Source organism: Rhincodon typus, chromosome 16 (genome assembly GCF_021869965.1).
Source record: "Rhincodon typus isolate 14 chromosome 16, sRhiTyp1.1, whole genome shotgun sequence".
Classification (NCBI taxonomy): Eukaryota; Metazoa; Chordata; class Chondrichthyes; order Orectolobiformes; family Rhincodontidae; genus Rhincodon; species Rhincodon typus.
The window spans coordinates 8,175,994-8,193,640 of NC_063347.1; the positions used below are offsets into that span (position 1 = coordinate 8,175,994).

Genomic DNA, 17,647 nt, shown 5'->3' on the forward strand with positions numbered 1-17,647 from the left:
CTATGATGCTGCTTAGCCTGCTGTGTTCATCCAGCTCTGCACCTTGTTGTATTTAAACCTGTGACCCAACTTGGTTCATAGCCAATTAATGGTGAAATCTGGCTAGAATTTTAATCAACAGTGGTCTGTCTCTGGGCATGTCCAGGGTTCAGTTCTTATGCAGTGTTTTACTTTGCAGTTCTGCTGTTGATGTGTTCTGGTGTTGGATTCTTATGCAATTTTCTGTCTTTCAAATTTGTGGTGTGATATTATTGATTCGATAGATTCTTTCATCCCCAGTATGGATTATACTTCTGGAGACCTCGAGTCTGCAGCTTGCCTTCTGATCGAAATAGTTCCTTTTTTTTGTTCCTTGTTACATTCAGGGCTAGCTATTTGTTTAAAACACAAGATTTTCCGGCAATTAACTCATGTACTTCAGAATGTTGCTTCTGCAGGAAGATCTAGTTGCCATTTGTCATGAGGCAGCAGATTATCAACTAAATGTATTCTCCTATCTCCCAGGAAACAGCTTATTTGTACTGTTTCTTCCCAAAGATAGTTCGTTCACATCTTGCTGTAATTTCTTTTTCTATTGGTTTCTCATTCATCGCAAAATTTATTCCAGGAAGAGTTGTTATTGCTGCTGCTTTCAATCCATGCGTCACAGTTTGTCTTTGATTTTCTTTTACCAATCCATGAACGGTTATTAAAACAATGCAGAGAATTTATTTTTTCTGTTTGAACAGAATATGATTATTTGATCAATTTGTTGCTGAGTTTACCACTACAGTAATCTAAACTGGGTCCAACTGCATCTTGGAGTTCTCCTTATCCAGTGATGACGGGTCTGGGGGTACTTTTTATTTGAAGGATGAATGAGGTTGAAAGTCAAAGGCATTTTTAGAGACTGCTGATAAAGCAACACTGTTGTCAATTCAGCCTTTGGCTTGCATAAAATTGTTAACGGGCAGAAATTCCAACCAAGGAATTTGTTGCAAGAAGCTCTTAGCAATAAAATGTCTGCTTCGATTTCAGATTAGATAGTGATGACATTCTGAAGGCAACTAGGATAGTTGACCCTAGCCAGCACTGCCCACAACCTGAGTGCCTTTTTAGAATAAGGCTGAAAGTCCTCTATTTCCTGTTCAAGACAACTTTTTTTTTCTTTCTCCACTTCATGAAGGCTTCGTCTGGGTGTCTGAGTGAACGTTTATCCCTCAGCCGGTACACGTGTAAAAATAAGGATTAACTGGTTAGTGATCAAACTTGATTAAATAGAATCGTTTTATTTTTGCATCAATAGCAAATGAAGAATGATCGTCATACCTTGCACCTGAACAAGTAATTGTTTCAATCTAGATGTTTTTGTGTTGATAGTGTGACTTTAAGAGGAGTGCTTTGTCTTCGTTTCTTTTGGAGAGAGATTCGGGACAAGTGCTAAGCAGTCTGAAACAATAAACAACGTGTGGAGCCTTGGGTGTTTTTATTTAGAAGATGGAACAATAGATACAGTCTGAATGGGTGTGGTCAAGCTCTCAGAACCAGGATTTTTAGTTTCTCTTAGCAGCTTTTGTTGCTAAGGTCTCACAGGGCTGGAAAGCAGTGAATCTCTCCCGGCTTTAACCGTGAACCTAACCCTCCCTCTACTGACCCCTTCTCCCGCTTCCAACACACCCCCTCCTCCTGGACACCACCCCAAGGCCTCCTACCCTCCCTTGACCTCTTCATCTCCAACTGCCGTCGAGACATCAATCGCCTCAACCTCTCCACCCCTCTCACCCACTCCAACCTCTCCCCCGCAGAACGTGCAGCCCTCCGCTCCAATCCCAACTTCACCATAAAACCCGCGGACAAGGGAGGCGCAGTTGTAGTATGGCGCACTGACCTCTACATCGCCGAGGCCGGACGCCAACGCTCCGACACCTCCTCCTACCGCCCCCTTGATCATGACCCCACCCCTGAGCACCAAACCATCACCTCGCAAACCATCCACAACCTCATCACCTCAGGTGACCTCCCACCCACGGCCTCCAACCTCATCGTTCCCCAACCTCGCACTGCCCGCTTCTATCTCCTTCCCAAAATCCACAAACCTGAATGCCCTGGTCGACCCATTGTCTCCGCCTGCTCCTGCCCCACCGAACTGATCTCCAACTATCTAGACTCCATTTTCTCCCCCTTGGTCCAGGAACTCCCTACCTATGTCCGGGACACCACCCATGCCCTCCACCTCCTTCAGAACTTCCAATTCCCCAGTCCCCAACACCTCATCTTTACCATGGACGTCCAGTCCCTCTGCACCTGCATTCCCCATGCAGATGGCCTTAAGGCCCTCCGCTTCTTCCTGTCCCGCAGGCCCGACCAGTCCCCCTCCACCGATACCCTCATCCGCTTAGCCGAACTCGTCCTCACACTCAACAACTTCTCTTTCAATTCCTCCCACTTCCTACAGACAAAGGGGGTAGCCATGGGTACCCGCATGGGCCCAAGCTACGCCTGCCTCTTTGTAGGTTACGTGGAACAATCCCTCTTCCGTACCTACACTGGCCCTAAACCCCACCTCTTCCTCCGTTACATCGATGACTGTATCGGCGCCGCCTCGTGCTCCCACGAGGAGCTCGAACAGTTCATACACTTCACTAACACCTTCCACCCCAACCTTAAGTTTACCTGGACCATCTCTAACACCTCTCTCCCCTTTCTGGACCTCTCTGTCTCCATATCGGGCAACCACCTAGAAACCGATATTCATTTCAAGCCCACCGACTCCCGCAGCTACCTAGAATACTCCTCCTCCCACCCACCTTCCTGCAAAAATGCTATCCCCTATTCCCAATTCCTTCGCCTCCGCCGCATCTGCTCCCAGGATGAGGCATTCCACTCCCGTACATCTCAGTTGTCCTCGTTTTTCAAGGACCGTAACTTCCCCTCCTCGGTGGTCGAGAACGCCCTCAACCGTGTCTCCCACATCTCCCGCACCTCATCCCTCACACCCCGTCCACGCAATAAGAACCAAAAAAGAATCCCCCTCGTCCTCACGTACCACCCCACCAACCTCCCGGATCCAACGCATCATCCTCCGACACTTCCGCCATCTGCAATCCGACCCCACCACCAAAGACATCTTTCCCTCCCCACCCTTATCTGCTTTCCGGAGGGACAACTCTCTCCGTGACTCCCTTGTCCGCTCCACACTCCCCTCCAGCTCCACCACACCCGGCACTTTTCCCTGCAACCGCAGGAAGTGCTACAACCTGCCCCCATACCTCCTCTCTCACCCCCATCCCAGGCCCCAAGAAGACTTTCCACATCAAGCAGATGTTCACCTGCACATCTGCCAATGTGGTATACTGCATCCGCTGTACCCGGTGTGGCTTCCTCTACATCGGGGAAACCAAGCGGAGACTCGGGGACCGCTTTGCAGAACACCTACGCTCGGTTCGCAACAAACAACTGCACCTCCCAGTCGCGAACCATTTCAACTCCCCCTCCCATTCCTCAGACGACATGTCCATCCTGGGCCTCCTGCAGTGCCACAACGATGCCACCCGAAGGTTGCAGGAACAGCAACTCATATTCCGCTTGGGAACCCTGCAGCCCAATGGGATCAATGTGGATTTCACAAGTTTCAAAATCTCCCCTCCCCCTACCGCATCCCAAAACCAGTCCAGCTCGTCCCTGCCTCCCTAACCTGTTCTTCCTCCCACCTGTCCCCTCCTCCCATCTCAAGCCGCACCTCCAACCGACCAACCTCATCCCGCCCCCTTGACCTGTCCGTCCTCCCTGGACTGACCTATCCCCTTCCTAACTCCCTACCTACACTCACCTTTACTGGCTCCATCCCCGCCTCTTCGACCTGTTTGTTTCCTCTCCACCTATCCTCTCCTCTATCCCTCTTCTATCCGCCTCCCACTCTCTCCCTATTTATTTCAAAACCCCCTTCCCCTCCCCCTTTTCTGATGAAGGGTCTCGGCCCGAAACGTCAGCCTCTCTGCTCCTATGATGCTGCTTGGCCTGCTGTGTTCATCCAGCCCTGCACCTTGTTGTCTCGGATTCTCCAGCATCTGCAGTTCCTACTATCTCTAATCTCTCCCGGCTGCTCGCTCTGAGAACAGTTAATTAGTAATAGTTACTGTATCTATTATTCTGTTGTGTTCCAATAGAATTAAGGTATTCCAATTCACTTTTTTTTTTTCTTTTTGTTGTATTTTCACTATAGTGCTTGAATAAATTGTGTTTTGCTTAAAGTCAAGTAATTTACCAGTTGAATTGTATCTGAACACAGCACCTCATTTATACCTTTTTTAAAATGAGAAGAACCTAGGGTCTAGGCTACCTCTTTTTTTGAGGGGGTCTGGTTTGGTCCATATCACTTGGCAGAATTTATTATTGGAACATAGGAGTATCATTTTATACGAACACAAATTTGTACACCTGTGTTTTTTTTTCCCCGCACCTTTTTTTTCCTGGTCTAACAGCAACCTCCATTTTTCAGACATTTCATTCTGCCTTTGTTTTGTTTTGTTTTGAAGGAATGTATCTTGTCCGGAATCATGTCCGTGAATGGAAAGAAGGTGCTTCACATGGACCGGAATCCCTACTATGGAGGAGAAAGTGCATCGATAACTCCTCTGGAAGATGTAAGAGGATTTATATTACTCTTTTTGCCTTCATCTTACATAGAATCTTGAATGCTACTACCACCTTCCCTTGGATTTATTTGTCAGTCAGGTATCTGCACAGCCTCTGAAATGACTGCCTGCAGAAGCAATATCAGTTAAAACTTTTACAATAAACAGAACTTTGCACCGTTTGTGTAGTCTGTCAACAGATAATTCTTTTTGTTTCCTTGTAAAAGTAGTTGATGTAGTTGCTATAGGTCAGAACTGTGCCTTTTATATCTTCCCTTTTTCTGCCTTTGGTCTCACTGCAGTGTTTATACCTGTCAGTTACGTAAAGGGATTTCTCTATTCTGTTGCTGTTCTCCTGGAAAGTCTACCAAAAAAAACTTTAACTCTTTTCTGTTCATGATTATTGCATTTCTACTTTTCCCATCCCGTCAATGACATTCCAGTTCTGTTTCTTCATAAGGCAGTGTTCATCTAACTTTCCTACAGGTTAAAAACTGTGAGCTGTGCTTTTATTTTTAAGTTCTTTAGTCTAATGCATTCTCAACTTGTTGCTGTTTGGGTTCTCTGACTGAAGCAAGCACGCTAAAGATGTATTAGACTGACTGAATTACAGTTACTTTTTTTTTGCCCTAAGCTGGCCAAATGACTGATGGTCAGAGTCAACTATTTCCAATTATAAGTACTTGACCATTGGTGAGGTTCTCCAATGTGGCAGGAAGAAGAGAAAATCACAATGTGATTTACATAGCTATATTCTGCAGTCAGTTAGTCACAATACAGAACAACCGGGGAGACTTTGCACATGACTCTCAAGGTTGGCACGCATATACAGCAAGTAATTAGCAATACACATGGAATGTGAAGTTTTTTTGAAGTCTGAGTGGATAGAAGAGAACCAGTAGATGCGTTGTATTTGGACTTGCAAAAGCCACATGTCAAGCTAACTTAACCTTTTGTGAGCTAAGTATTGGAGGTCGATATTGGCATTGATCGAGAATTGGCTCATGGGTAGGAAACAGCAAGTGGAGATAAGGAGTCCTTCTTTAGTTTGGTGACCTGGGACCACAACTGTTCACGATATATATTAATGGCTTGGAACTGCATGTACTGCAGCCAAATTTGCAGGTAAAATAAAAATATTTGGGAAGGCAGGTTACAAGATGGACGCAAATAGGTTAGAGAATGATTGATAGAATAAATAAGTGGGCAAAATGTTGGCAAATCGAATATTAATGGGGAAACGTGAAGTTCATTTTTGGAAGAACAATATTTAAATGGAGAAAATCTGCAGAAAGCTAGCATGTGTGCAATGGGTAATCAGCAAGGCTGTATAACTGATTCTGTAATTGAATGTTCACCCTTTTTTTCTTCCAAGGGATTTGGAGTATAAGAGTTGGTAAATCTCACTGCAAATGTACAAGTGCTGGTGAGACAATATTTGGAATACTATGAGCGGTTTTGGCCCCATTATTTAAGGGAAAAATATCATTTCATTAAAGGCTGTTCAGGGAAGGCTCATTAGGATGATCCCTGGTATGGAGGGATTATTTTATGAGTTAAACAGGTTGGGACTCTGCTCACTGGAGTTGAAAAGAATGAAGGGTGATAGCGTTGAAACATATGATCATTAATGGGCTTGACAGGGTTAATGCTGAGAGCATCTTTTGGTTCGTGGGAGAGTCGAGGACCAGAGGGCGTAGTCTCAGAATTGAGGGCTGAAACATGATCTGGCTGGCTGACTAACTTTTTAGCTGATTGCTAAGTCCATAGCTAACAGGAATGGAAACTTTCCTGTTTTACATGGCTTAACTGCACACCATATGGTGAGCCACACCATATGGTGAGCCTATCCATAGATTCTTCAGGGCGAACTCCTAATATAGCTTCATTCCAAATACCCATTCCATCGTTCACACAGAATTGCCAATTGGCGTAAATAGGTTGCCACCAGCTGTAGATCATTACCAGGTGATTATGTAAGTACTTAGAACAGAAAGGAAATTTTACCAGAATCAATTTGGGCAAATAGAACAGTTACTGGTAAAATAAAATAGCTTTTATAAAGCTATTATTTTTCTTTGCCCTTTGATTTGCAAGTGCTTTGACTTTCCTCAAGAAATATACAGTTGAACAATTGAAATTTGGGTCTTTATTGCAGTAGAAGAATTTTGGGGATGGTCTTGGGAGGTTGAGGCTTTGAAAAGTTCTGCATTATGTAATGTAGTGAAGTGTATCTTAATTTGGGATTGCAGCCCTTGAAGGAAAACATGAGCAAACAGCACTGCAACGTCTACTTTCTTTTTAAGAAATTACCCAACAAAACGAGGCTAAATATATTTTGCTTTTCCTTGCAGCTGTTTAAAAGGTTCAAGATTGCTGGGAGCCCTCCAGAATCCATGGGAAGAGGCAGGGATTGGAATGTAGATCTGATCCCTAAATTCCTTATGGCAAATGGTAATGAATAGCATATTTCATTTTACAATATGTGAAAATGGAAAATTAAGACTGGAATTTCAAAACACTTTCCAACTATAAGGAAAGACAATGGGCATGTTAACTAAGAATGCTGCTGCCATATGGTTGAGCTGGTTAAACATTTGCTTGAGTCCAAGATCAAGTGCCTCACGAACATATAAGCCCATAATTAAGCTGTCACTGTGGTACGAAACTGAGGAAGTGTTGCCTTCCTGGTTGTAATGTTAACCCACTACTCGGATGAATGTTTAAGATCCCATGATACTATTTGAAGAGCAGAAACTTCTTCTGGTGCAATGGTTCCTCAGTTAAACCTGCCAAGTAATTTACAGTTCATATGTTAGTTTGTTTTGTAGTAGTGTGCTATATACAAAATAACACAGTGTTAGCAAAGCAACAGAGACTGCGCTTGAAAGAAATTACTTAAGTTCAGTACTTCAGATATTCTAAATTATGCAATTTCTGGAAAATGGATTTGAGTTTTTTTTTAAAAAAAGTACTAGGTTTGTTTTGTCTGGAATAATATGTTGGAAGGTTCAGCTTTGTTGTTAACCTCAAATATGCAATGTGAATATCTACACTTGAGCATAAGACACAAATGTCTGTTATGTCACTCGGGGGCCATAACGGGTGGCAAAGGAGATAATGGTGATACAGTAGTGTTGATTTGGAGTCCATTATTGGACTTGGTGTGTATGAGATGCATGTTAACAGTGGTCAAAGGTGCTGCTAGATGCTTCATGTTAACACTCCTCATGTTTATGTTTACACAAATTTGCTTTGAAAGATGCAGTCAAAAAGTAGCAGTTATTTGTTCTGATTTCAGCTGACCATGATCTGTGGAATTTAGTGTAGCAGGTACTGCATTGTTTGTACCAGCACTCTTCCTTTTGATCCAAATTTCAATTTTTTTCAGGGACAAAGAGAAAAGTTAGGGGAGTGGAATGAGTTAAACTGCTCTTACAAATAACTGCATGAGCAGGATGGGTGGAACAGTCTCTTCTTTGCTGATGTGTAACCATTGTCTGACTCTGCCACTGTTCCCAATGAGAGCATGTTTATTTCACCTAAGGTGTATAGCAGCTAGAAACATAAGTTATGGAAGATATACTTGATATCAAGGTGATGAATGTGTTGTTAATCAAATACCTGACTTGTCCCAGCAGGAAAGAAAATCACAGAAATACATAAGAAATAAAAGCAAAGCAGTTTAATTAAATTTATCAGTTTGAGTTGCCTGTAATGACAGCAGCATTTAATAAAAGTCCGTTGCATTGGGTGTAAGTCACAAATATGCCCTTGCAGACAATAAGACTAATCGGAAAGCTTGCACGAGGGCACGAAAATAAGGCAGGGCCTGACCATGGAATTTATTTTTCTTGTGCTTCATATTTCTTTTCTATAAGTATTGCGTTTTGATCAGTTTGCTGCTGAAACATTCCAGTGCAATTTGGATGTGTTCTTTCAATGTGTTACACTCAAATCATTTATATCTTACATGGCTGTCAATGGTGGTTTTCTCAGGCCAGCTCGTTAAAATGCTGCTTTACACAGAAGTTACCCGTTACCTTGACTTCAAGGTGGTCGAAGGAAGCTTTGTCTACAAAGCAGGGAAAATCCATAAAGTCCCATCCACAGAGACTGAAGCTTTAGCTTCTGGTGAGTAAAAGAGTGTGATCTATTTTTGTTTTCATTTTAAGACTGAAATTTTATTTCTGTCTGAGGCATTTTGTTTTAAATCCTCAACGTTTTAAAACGATGCTAAGATGAATCCTTCTGAGTTATTGTTCTGGAGCCAACCAGAATGCAGACCATTCAGATCAAGTATTATGCAGTGAGGTTGGATTAATTTTATGACTTCATAGTAATAGTAACAGTGTTTTGAATTGTTCAATTTTTCTTTGAGGAAGAGAAAAATTGGGTCTAAGACTTGTGTTTGAAACTTCTATTAAGACAATAATAAGGGTATGAGTGAAGCTGGCTGAAATAGACTCTGAAATTAATTTCAGAGGTAGATCAATAGGGATGTACTGACAGTCATTTGACAAAACACTTAAATATGCAATCCAGAAATAGACTCAGTGGGATGCATCACATCTGGTGAACTGAAGAAGTTCACAATAGTGTTAAGTTGAAGGGGAAAAAAAATGTAATACTGCCAAGGTTAGTGGAGGTCAGAAGCTTGGGCAGAATTAAAAAACCTAAGACTTTTCTTTAGAAAGATAAAGGGAGAAATTTAGAGTGTGATTTTTTTTTTTTAAAAAAAAAAGCTAGAAATATAGGAACTTCTGTTATCTGTTTTTTTTAATATGTAATTAACAAGGAAAAACAAAATGAAGCGAGCATTGGTCCTCGAGTGAGAGTCTGTGGAATTAATCGTGAAGAAGTAGGAACATGCTGGAAGTATTACACCATCATTTTGCTGGGCACAATATGAATAACACTCTAGAAATACTTGCTGATCAAGAGGTGGAAAAAAAATCTATTTATGGGTTTCCAAACGTGATGATCTACCATTTAGGCTTGCAGTGTAGAGGATATTTCTTGGCGACCACCTAACAGTTGTATGTTGCAGCCCAAGGTCAACTGCATTTAGAGATAGAAGTCATCTGTATAATTTATTGTTTAATATACTGTGCATTGCTTTTTCAGTTTTTGAAAGGTTCCTTTGTTTTTTAATTGTGGTAGAATCTGATGCAGAAATGACTACACTTCAAAGTTGCATGTCAATTCAGTTCTTCGTGAAAATGAAAAAGGCATTGATGCCAATTTGTCTGGTATCTGTGAGCAGTGTCAACAAAGGTGTACTGTCATTTTGCTGGTATGCTTCTCAATTGACTTCTCCATTTGCTGATCTTTCAAAGAATAAAGAATAAGCAATTTTTAACACTTCTGCCCTTTTTGTTATGAAACACAGTAGAATCTTAAAACACACCAGACAATACAGAACTGCCTACATCTGTGGTAAAAACCAATTCAGTGGTTTTTAAATAGCCCTGTGCACATTTGGTGCAGCAGCAAGAAGGATGGCTTCCAAAGATGTGGTTAATTTTTTTAAGGCATTCTCAATTTTAAAAATTGACAGCACTTTATTGGTCTGCAAGTTGTCTTTTTAAATCTTTTTTCCAGTTTAGTGGTCACTTAAGAGTTGTTCTACTTGATGTTACTTGGCTCCAGCTGCTACGGTCTAAATTATAACTTTTTTTCCATGCATTTTAAATTTTGCACATGAAAAATGAGCAAAAATAGGTTTCTCAAGGTTTTGTTTCAACGTTGCCTAAGTTTTATGAGAAAACAGTCTCTGTAGTGCAGAACAGTAACAACGTAGGAGGTGAAGTGTAGGTGGGTAGTATCAATCTTGAGTTAGCAACAAATCGGTCCTAAGAAAGGACATTAGGAAAACAAACTTGTAAGAAAATAAAAGGGAGATGGTGCAATTCAATCTGAATTTCAGTGCTGACTTTTTAACTGTTTTGTCCTTGAGAAAGGCAGAATATTCACAGAATATGTTACAAGACTGAACTCCATCTGATTATTTAAAAGCATTCACATAACCAAGTGTCATTACCTCGCCAGATGTGTCCTTGAAATGGTCCATGAACTCTGAATTTGAATAGCTTGTTGAGCCCCTTTTTTCTAGGTTTGTCTCAATTGAGAAAAATCAGCACAGTTTTTAAACAAGGTGATATATAGAATTATTGTAGAAAGGTATTTCTGTTTTTTAAAAAAAAATTGACCAAGATGTTAAGTAAGGATAAATGTTTCCTATGAGGCTGAGTAATTGTCTAATTGTTATTAACTTCCTTCAACATTGACTTTCTATAGTGAAGGCGTAAGTCAGCTGCTGTGATGGCTTTGGCAGTTGAACATTTGGAGGTTGCTCCTGCAAGTGAACTGAGTAAAATGGGTCCTGGGAGGGAGTTTTACTCTGGCACTGAACTGTAGCTTGTGGCTCTTTGGTAGCCTGGTTCATTTCAGCAGGCCTTTTAGCTGGTTTGCCTTTCCATGTCTCCCTGTTGAAAACCGGTGACTTTCAGTTTCTGTTCACAACCTGATTTCTCATAGTAAAGTACTTGTTATCAAAACTTGAAATAGCTGCTATCCTAGAACTGTCTCATCGTGCTTCCATAATGGTCAGAAGTCACATGAAACCAGGTTATGGTCCAACAGATTTAATTGAAGTCTCGAGCTTTTGGAGTACTGCTCCTTCATCAGGTGGAGTGCTGTGTCACTTAGGAGCAGTCATCCAAAAGCTTTTAATTTCAAGTAAATCTGGACCATAACCTGGTGTCGTGCGACTTCTGACCTTGTCCACTCCTGTCCAAACTGGCGCCTCCATATCATGGCTTCCATAATGAGGTGTTAGTTTGGTCTCTGCCTGGGGTGCAGACCCGTCCATTACGTTTTTGTTAAGGTAATTAACTGTCTCAGCCTTTAGCTTGGAAGGCTTTTGTTCTCATTGTGGTGAGATAGAAAGGGTTCTTCACATCTCCAGAGGAGATGATTGTCAAGGAGTTTCTGGTTATCCATTGGAAATGTTCATTTGAGTTTCAGAAGCTCTCATGATTTTTTTTTTCCCTGAAGTGAGTACAATTTGGGCTCCATATCATATGATAAGTGTACACATGTGACCTTGGGAGCCTTTTATAAGATTTGTGTGTCCATTTTAAAAGCACTTTGACTTTTTTAACAAAATATAATTACATTATGACAGACTCGGACTCAAAAACAAAAACTACAGATGCTGGCTGCTACTGGTCTGGCAACACTTACGGAGATGAAGAAAACACAACATTCCAGATATGACCTCGCAAAGTATTTTGGTTTAGTTTTGGAATGATTGACCTGCTATCAAGAATGATGACTATAAAACTTGCTCCGGTGTAATTTTTTAATTTTGTGCAAACTGGAGGAATTAACTTGGAATGGCCAGTAACCAACGAGCTGATCACGACTCTATTGAGGAAAATGCTAGACTCCATTATAAAAGATTTAATAGATGAGCACTTAAACGGTGCCAGGATCAGACAGTCAGAATGGATTTACGAAAGGGAAATCATGTTTGACAAATGTACTGAAATTTTTTAAGGATGTAGTTTGAGGAGGAGCCAGTAGATGTGGTTTATTCGAACTTTCAGAAAGCTTTAGACCAACTCTCACTGAAATTCATGTGTAAAATTAAGGCACCTGGGATTGGAGGTAGTGTATTCAGATGGATAAAAAACTAGTTGGCACAGAGGCAACAGAGTAGGACGAAATGGGTCTTCTCTTTTTCTGGCAGGCAGTGCCTAGTGGGGTGCTGCAGGGATCAGTGCTTGGACCTGATATCATATTAATGATTTGGATAAGGGAACTGAATGACTGTTTGTTTGTTTTTGCTCAATTTGGAGATGACACAAAGCTGGGTGGGAATGTGAGCAGGATGTAGCTTAATTAGCGTGTGCTGAGTGAGTGGGGAAAATGCGTGGCAGTAATGTGGATAAATATCTACTTCGGGAGCAAAAACTGGAAGGCAGATGATTATTTGAATGGCTGGCTGTAATTTGAGAGAGGGGAATGTGTAACAAGACTTGGGCGTCCTTGTGAATCAGCGACTGAATGCAAGTATTCAGGCGCAGCAGGCAGTCAGAAGGGCAAGTGGTATGTTGGCATTTTATAGCAAGAGAATTTGAATATTTATTTGAGCAGGGATGTCTTACAATTGTACAAGGGCTTGGTTGACTTGTGGAATATTGTGTACAGTTTTGGGGTCCTTATGAGGAAGGATGTCCTTGCAATGGAGATAATGTGGTAAAGGTTCACCAGCCTGATCCCTGGGCTAGCAAGATGTAAAAGGAGAAGTTTTTGGGATGATACTGTGGTTTCAAGAGGTGTATTTTGTCCTGGGTTTGTTTTTTAAATAGAGAGATTGAGACAAGTGCAAAGTGGTCTGTTCCAATCCAATAAAGTAAACAGCTTGTGAGGCCATGGAGGTTTTTTAAAAGTTGGAACAATAGAAGAAACATGAATGGGTAGAGTCAGGCTTCCACAGAACCAAGGTTTTAGTTTAGCTTTCAGCATTTATTGGGGTTTTTAAAGTTGGCTGGGGAACCTGTCTCTTGGTCTCGCTGCTTATGGGATATAACTGTACTGGAACAGTTGCTGTTTCGTAGTTAAATGATCTATTATTCTGTTGAGTTTTCCAGTAGAGTTAGGTTATTCCGATTCTTTTGTGTTTTAACTGGGGTAAGAATGAAGTGTGTTTTGCTTAAAGCTGAGTAGCATGTCCAACGTCTGGAGCACAGAACCTTACACTTGCCTTTTAAATAAGATAAAAGTCAGGGTCTCGGCTATCTCCTTGATAAATCTGCCGGAATTTGGAGGGTGGGGGCGGCAGGTAGAACAGGCTGTTAACTTGGATGATAACCCATAATTGTGAATGGTGGAGCAGGCTCGAAGGGCCTATTTTGTATGTCTTAAATTCTGATTGACTGTTCAGTTCTGAATCAAATTTGTGGGCCATGAATTGTGATGTGATATCCTTTCATCCTTCTACAGTGCATGCATGTTCTGATGTGTCTGTGAAATGATTTTAGGTGTGTTTGATTACTTTGAGACACCTTTTTCTGGTTTCAATGTATTTGCCAAAAGGATTAGCAACATATTCCAGCTGCCAAGCAATTAAATCTTGGCTTTCTGCAGCAGTTAGATATCAATAGGCAAAATGATGTGATCAGTACTTTAAAATGATGAAATTTAAATGGGCTGGTGAAAGACCCCTTCAGCTAGAAATTTCAAGTTCATGAAGTGGACCATGATGTTGTCAAACAATGTGACTGTGCGGGACAAAATGAGAAAGGTCAACTCTCCACCGTGGCAATAAATACTTATTTTTCACTTTTTAGATCTGATGGGTATGTTTGAAAAACGCCGCTTTCGAAAATTTTTAATGTTTGTTGTCGGTTTTGATGAGCATGACCCAAAAACAAACCAAGGTGTTGAGCCACGAAAGACTACTATGCGAGAGGTCTACAAGAAATTTGATCTTGGACAAGAGGTCATTGATTTCACAGGACATGCTTTGGCTCTGTACAGAACAGATGAGTATGTTAACTGATTTTTAACACACTTAAACTGCAGTGTACAAGAATAATAAACTTGTATTTATATAGCACCTTTTTATTACAATCAACGATCTCAAAGCACTTCAGGGGGCCATTATAAAATGAACTATGATACTGAGCCACAGGGTGATATCTAACAAAATTGAAATTTAGTTTTACGGAGTACCTTACAGGAGGCAAGTGAGGTAGATAAGAGAATTTCAGAGCATGGGCCCAGGCAGCTGAAAGACATGACCACCAATTATATTTGGGAAGGGATTGTAGACACCTAACTCTGTTAGAAAGGAGAAACATCACTGAAACAAAACATGTTAAGGGATGATTTAATTATGACTTTCAAACTTTATGAAAAGTTTTGGGTGAGCAAACAGACAAGAATTGTCTCCGTAGATTCTCTCGTTCAAGCAGGTATTAACATAGAAAAAGTTTGTCACACTTTCCTTTAACTTCCTTTAACTTGCATCTCCTTTCTAACAGAGTTTTCCATATCCTGCTTTTACAATTTCTAGAATGCAGGAATGTATGAATGAGTAAAGATTCAACAGGAGGCAGTCAGTCAGCCATTTTAGGTTTGTTCACTTCACTTGCGTCGGTTGTATGACCCTTTGATCTCTCTGCCTATAAACTGTGTCTGTGTGCTCTCCTGTCACTGCACTGGACGAAGGGGCTGCACTCTGAAAGGTTGAGGTTTTTAAATAAACCTGTTGGACTATAACCTGGTGTGTGATTTTTGACTTTGTCTGCCCCAATCCAACGCCAGCACCTCCACATCTTCTCCTATCTACCAACTTGACATTTTGACTCCCCTTTTCTCAACAAATAATATATCTAACTCCACTTTAAAAAATGTTCAATAATTTTACCTATGCTGCTCTTTTGGATAAAAGAATTCCAGAGACCCATACCTCAGAAGACTTTTTTTGTCTCCCTTTACTTTTAAACTCTATTCTCCAGTCTCTCTTCCACAATTGGAAACCATTTTAAGTGATAAGTTTCCTCAGGATCAAGAAGATACCTGTCATTTTTCTGAACTCCAATAGATATAGCATCAACCCAACCAAGGATTTTTTTCCCTTGAATTACTCCCTGCATCCCAGGCATCAATGCAATAAACCTTCCCTGAACTGCTAATACAGTTATGTCCTATTACAACATGAGACCAGAACTGTACATTGTACTGTAGATGGATCTCACCAACGCCCTGTATAACTGCAACATAACTTTGCTATATTTGATGTTCCATTTTGCTTGGGATAAGTGATAATGTTATTGGCTTTCCTAATCACTGCTGCACCTGCATGCTAACTTTACAATTCATCTGCAATCTCTTTTTATGTAAATAAAATACTTTTTTTACCATTCTTCATGCCAAAATGACTAGAGTTAGAGGAGGGAACTTTCTATAATTCTTGCTAATCACATTTAATAGTTTGAAACAACAGTCCATCATTTAGATGGAATGCTACTGTTAACTTCTTTGTATCGTAGGACACGGTGTCTTTCTGTCTGGGCCCTGCCTTTTATTTATTGGATAAGTTGTTGGGGGTGTCTGTCCAGAATTGCTGTTGCCTTTTACATTATGCTAATGTCATTAGCACCTGGCTGCTGTGTTTGTACTGTGTCTGGTGTATGGGATTTGTGATTTCGGAGGTTTATTTGTTCATTGTTCCCAGCATTCCTTACTGTTTGGCCAAGTTAGCAATCTATTTGTGTTTTAGCAGTCAGGAGGCTGCTGCACCCTTTACCAGCCCGCACCACTCCCACTCAACTCCTGGTCTTTGCCTATTGCTTGATTTGTGTACTATCTTCTGAAAAGCGAGAAAGCAAAGTGTTCTAATGGCCTATGTAGGAAAGAATTTGATTTTTGGAAAATATCTGAGGCATGGCTGTAGGTGAGTGAGAGTTTTAACTGCTCAGATGGAGATATGAGCAGGTGCCTTGAGAAACAGGAATGATTGGAGCTGTGAAGAGTCTTGTCCTGAGTGGTTCTGTGCAGACGATGCGGGGCAAGGCTGTGCACAGACCTTGGCACCTGACAATGTTATTTTGCCTATCATGTCCTGCTGAGACACAAGAAACTCTTGATCGAACACTGATGTCTTGGAGGGTTGTGGGATTGGATGAGATGGCAAAGACCAAGACCGTGGTGAGTTCTGAAAACCAAGGTCAGAATTTTAAAACCAACATATTACTTGCCTGGGAACTATTTGTTTGCACAGTTCCTGTCCATTCTGCTGTCACCCTTATGGTCACTGTACAATATGTTTAATGAGAAAAAACATGATTGTTTAGATACAGATTAGAGGAAATTTAATCTTTAAGTCAACTTTTTCAAAATAGTCCAGAGAGATTATGAATTTTGGGCTATGAGATGCATGAAAACCACTGGAGATCATTTCAATTCAAGGTTGAAGCCAAAGGAAATTGCTGGGAGTGGTTTCATTCAAAGCGTAACTATGTTGTTGTTGAATTAGAGAACAGGAAAGCATTTGGAGTGAAAATGATACTTACTGTCACTCCTTTCCAATACTGATTGGCAGTATTCTTTCCAGATCAAAACATTATTTGAGCACCACATTAATGTTGAAGCATCACTGAAACAAAGCATGTTAAGGAATGATTTAATAATGATTTTCAAACGTTACGAAAGGTTTTGAGTGAGAAAATGAACAAGAATTGCTTCCATAGTTTCTCTCTCCCTTTCAAGCGGGTGTTAATAGGAAAAAGTTTGCCATTGTTTCCTTTTAAAAGGTTATTTAAACTTTTTTGTGCTTAGGTGCTTTACTAAAGGGACTGCTGTGGCACACGTTGAAAAATTTAATCTAGAATTGGAGAACAATATGAAAGGATATGGTGATATGAAAGGGAATGGAATTCAAAGAGAAGTTATAATCAGATCAGTCATTACCTTATTGAATGGTGGGAATAGGCTTGAGGAGCTGACAGGCCTACTCCTCCTTGTTTGCATGTGTGTGGTAACTCCTTTTAATGAGCTGTCATAATTGTCCAGATTTGGGTAGGTGCTTTAGTGGGACGAGAAAATGAACCCTTGAGTTTGGTACAGAGCAAGAGTCCACCACCAAGGCTGCTGTCTTCCAGTTCAGACACCTGAAAACAAATTTTACACAGGATTGGGGTGGATAAAAGCAATGACCACCACCATCAATTACTTGCATACAAAATAGAAGCATAATTTAACTGTTTACCCCTTTTAGTCTGCTCCCATGTCCCACAATAACCTTTTTGATACTCTTGTCTATTATGATTCTATATCTACTTCTGCCTTAAGGTGATAATTGTCCTGTAATGTTTGCTTTCTCTTAGTTTTCCTAATGGTCCCAGCTGAAAACTTGCTTCAAGCTTCTGCTAGTTGTTGATTGTTAGGTTAAACACAAGAGAACTGAATTTTAGAGACAACAAGGTGCAGGGCTGGATGAACACAGCAGGCCAAGCAGC

General features: G+C 40.9%; 2 protein-coding genes across 2 annotated transcripts in view; one reads left to right on the top strand and one right to left on the bottom strand.

The window, feature by feature from the left end:
- slc25a20 (solute carrier family 25 member 20) overlaps window positions 1-17,647 on the bottom strand; it is a 131,360-nt gene that overhangs the window by 62,003 nt on the left and 51,710 nt on the right. The gene's annotated exons all lie outside the window — the stretch shown is intronic.
- The window catches only part of LOC109927412 (rab GDP dissociation inhibitor beta-like), a 35,640-nt gene that overhangs the window by 1,358 nt on the left and 16,635 nt on the right, over window positions 1-17,647 (top strand). Inside the window, exons 2-5 of the mRNA XM_048606337.1 lie at window positions 4,461-4,622; window positions 6,968-7,067; window positions 8,613-8,747; window positions 13,973-14,171. Coding sequence (XP_048462294.1) covers window positions 4,461-4,622; window positions 6,968-7,067; window positions 8,613-8,747; window positions 13,973-14,171 — 596 coding nt within the window. The remainder of the gene's footprint in view (window positions 1-4,460; window positions 4,623-6,967; window positions 7,068-8,612; window positions 8,748-13,972; window positions 14,172-17,647) is intronic.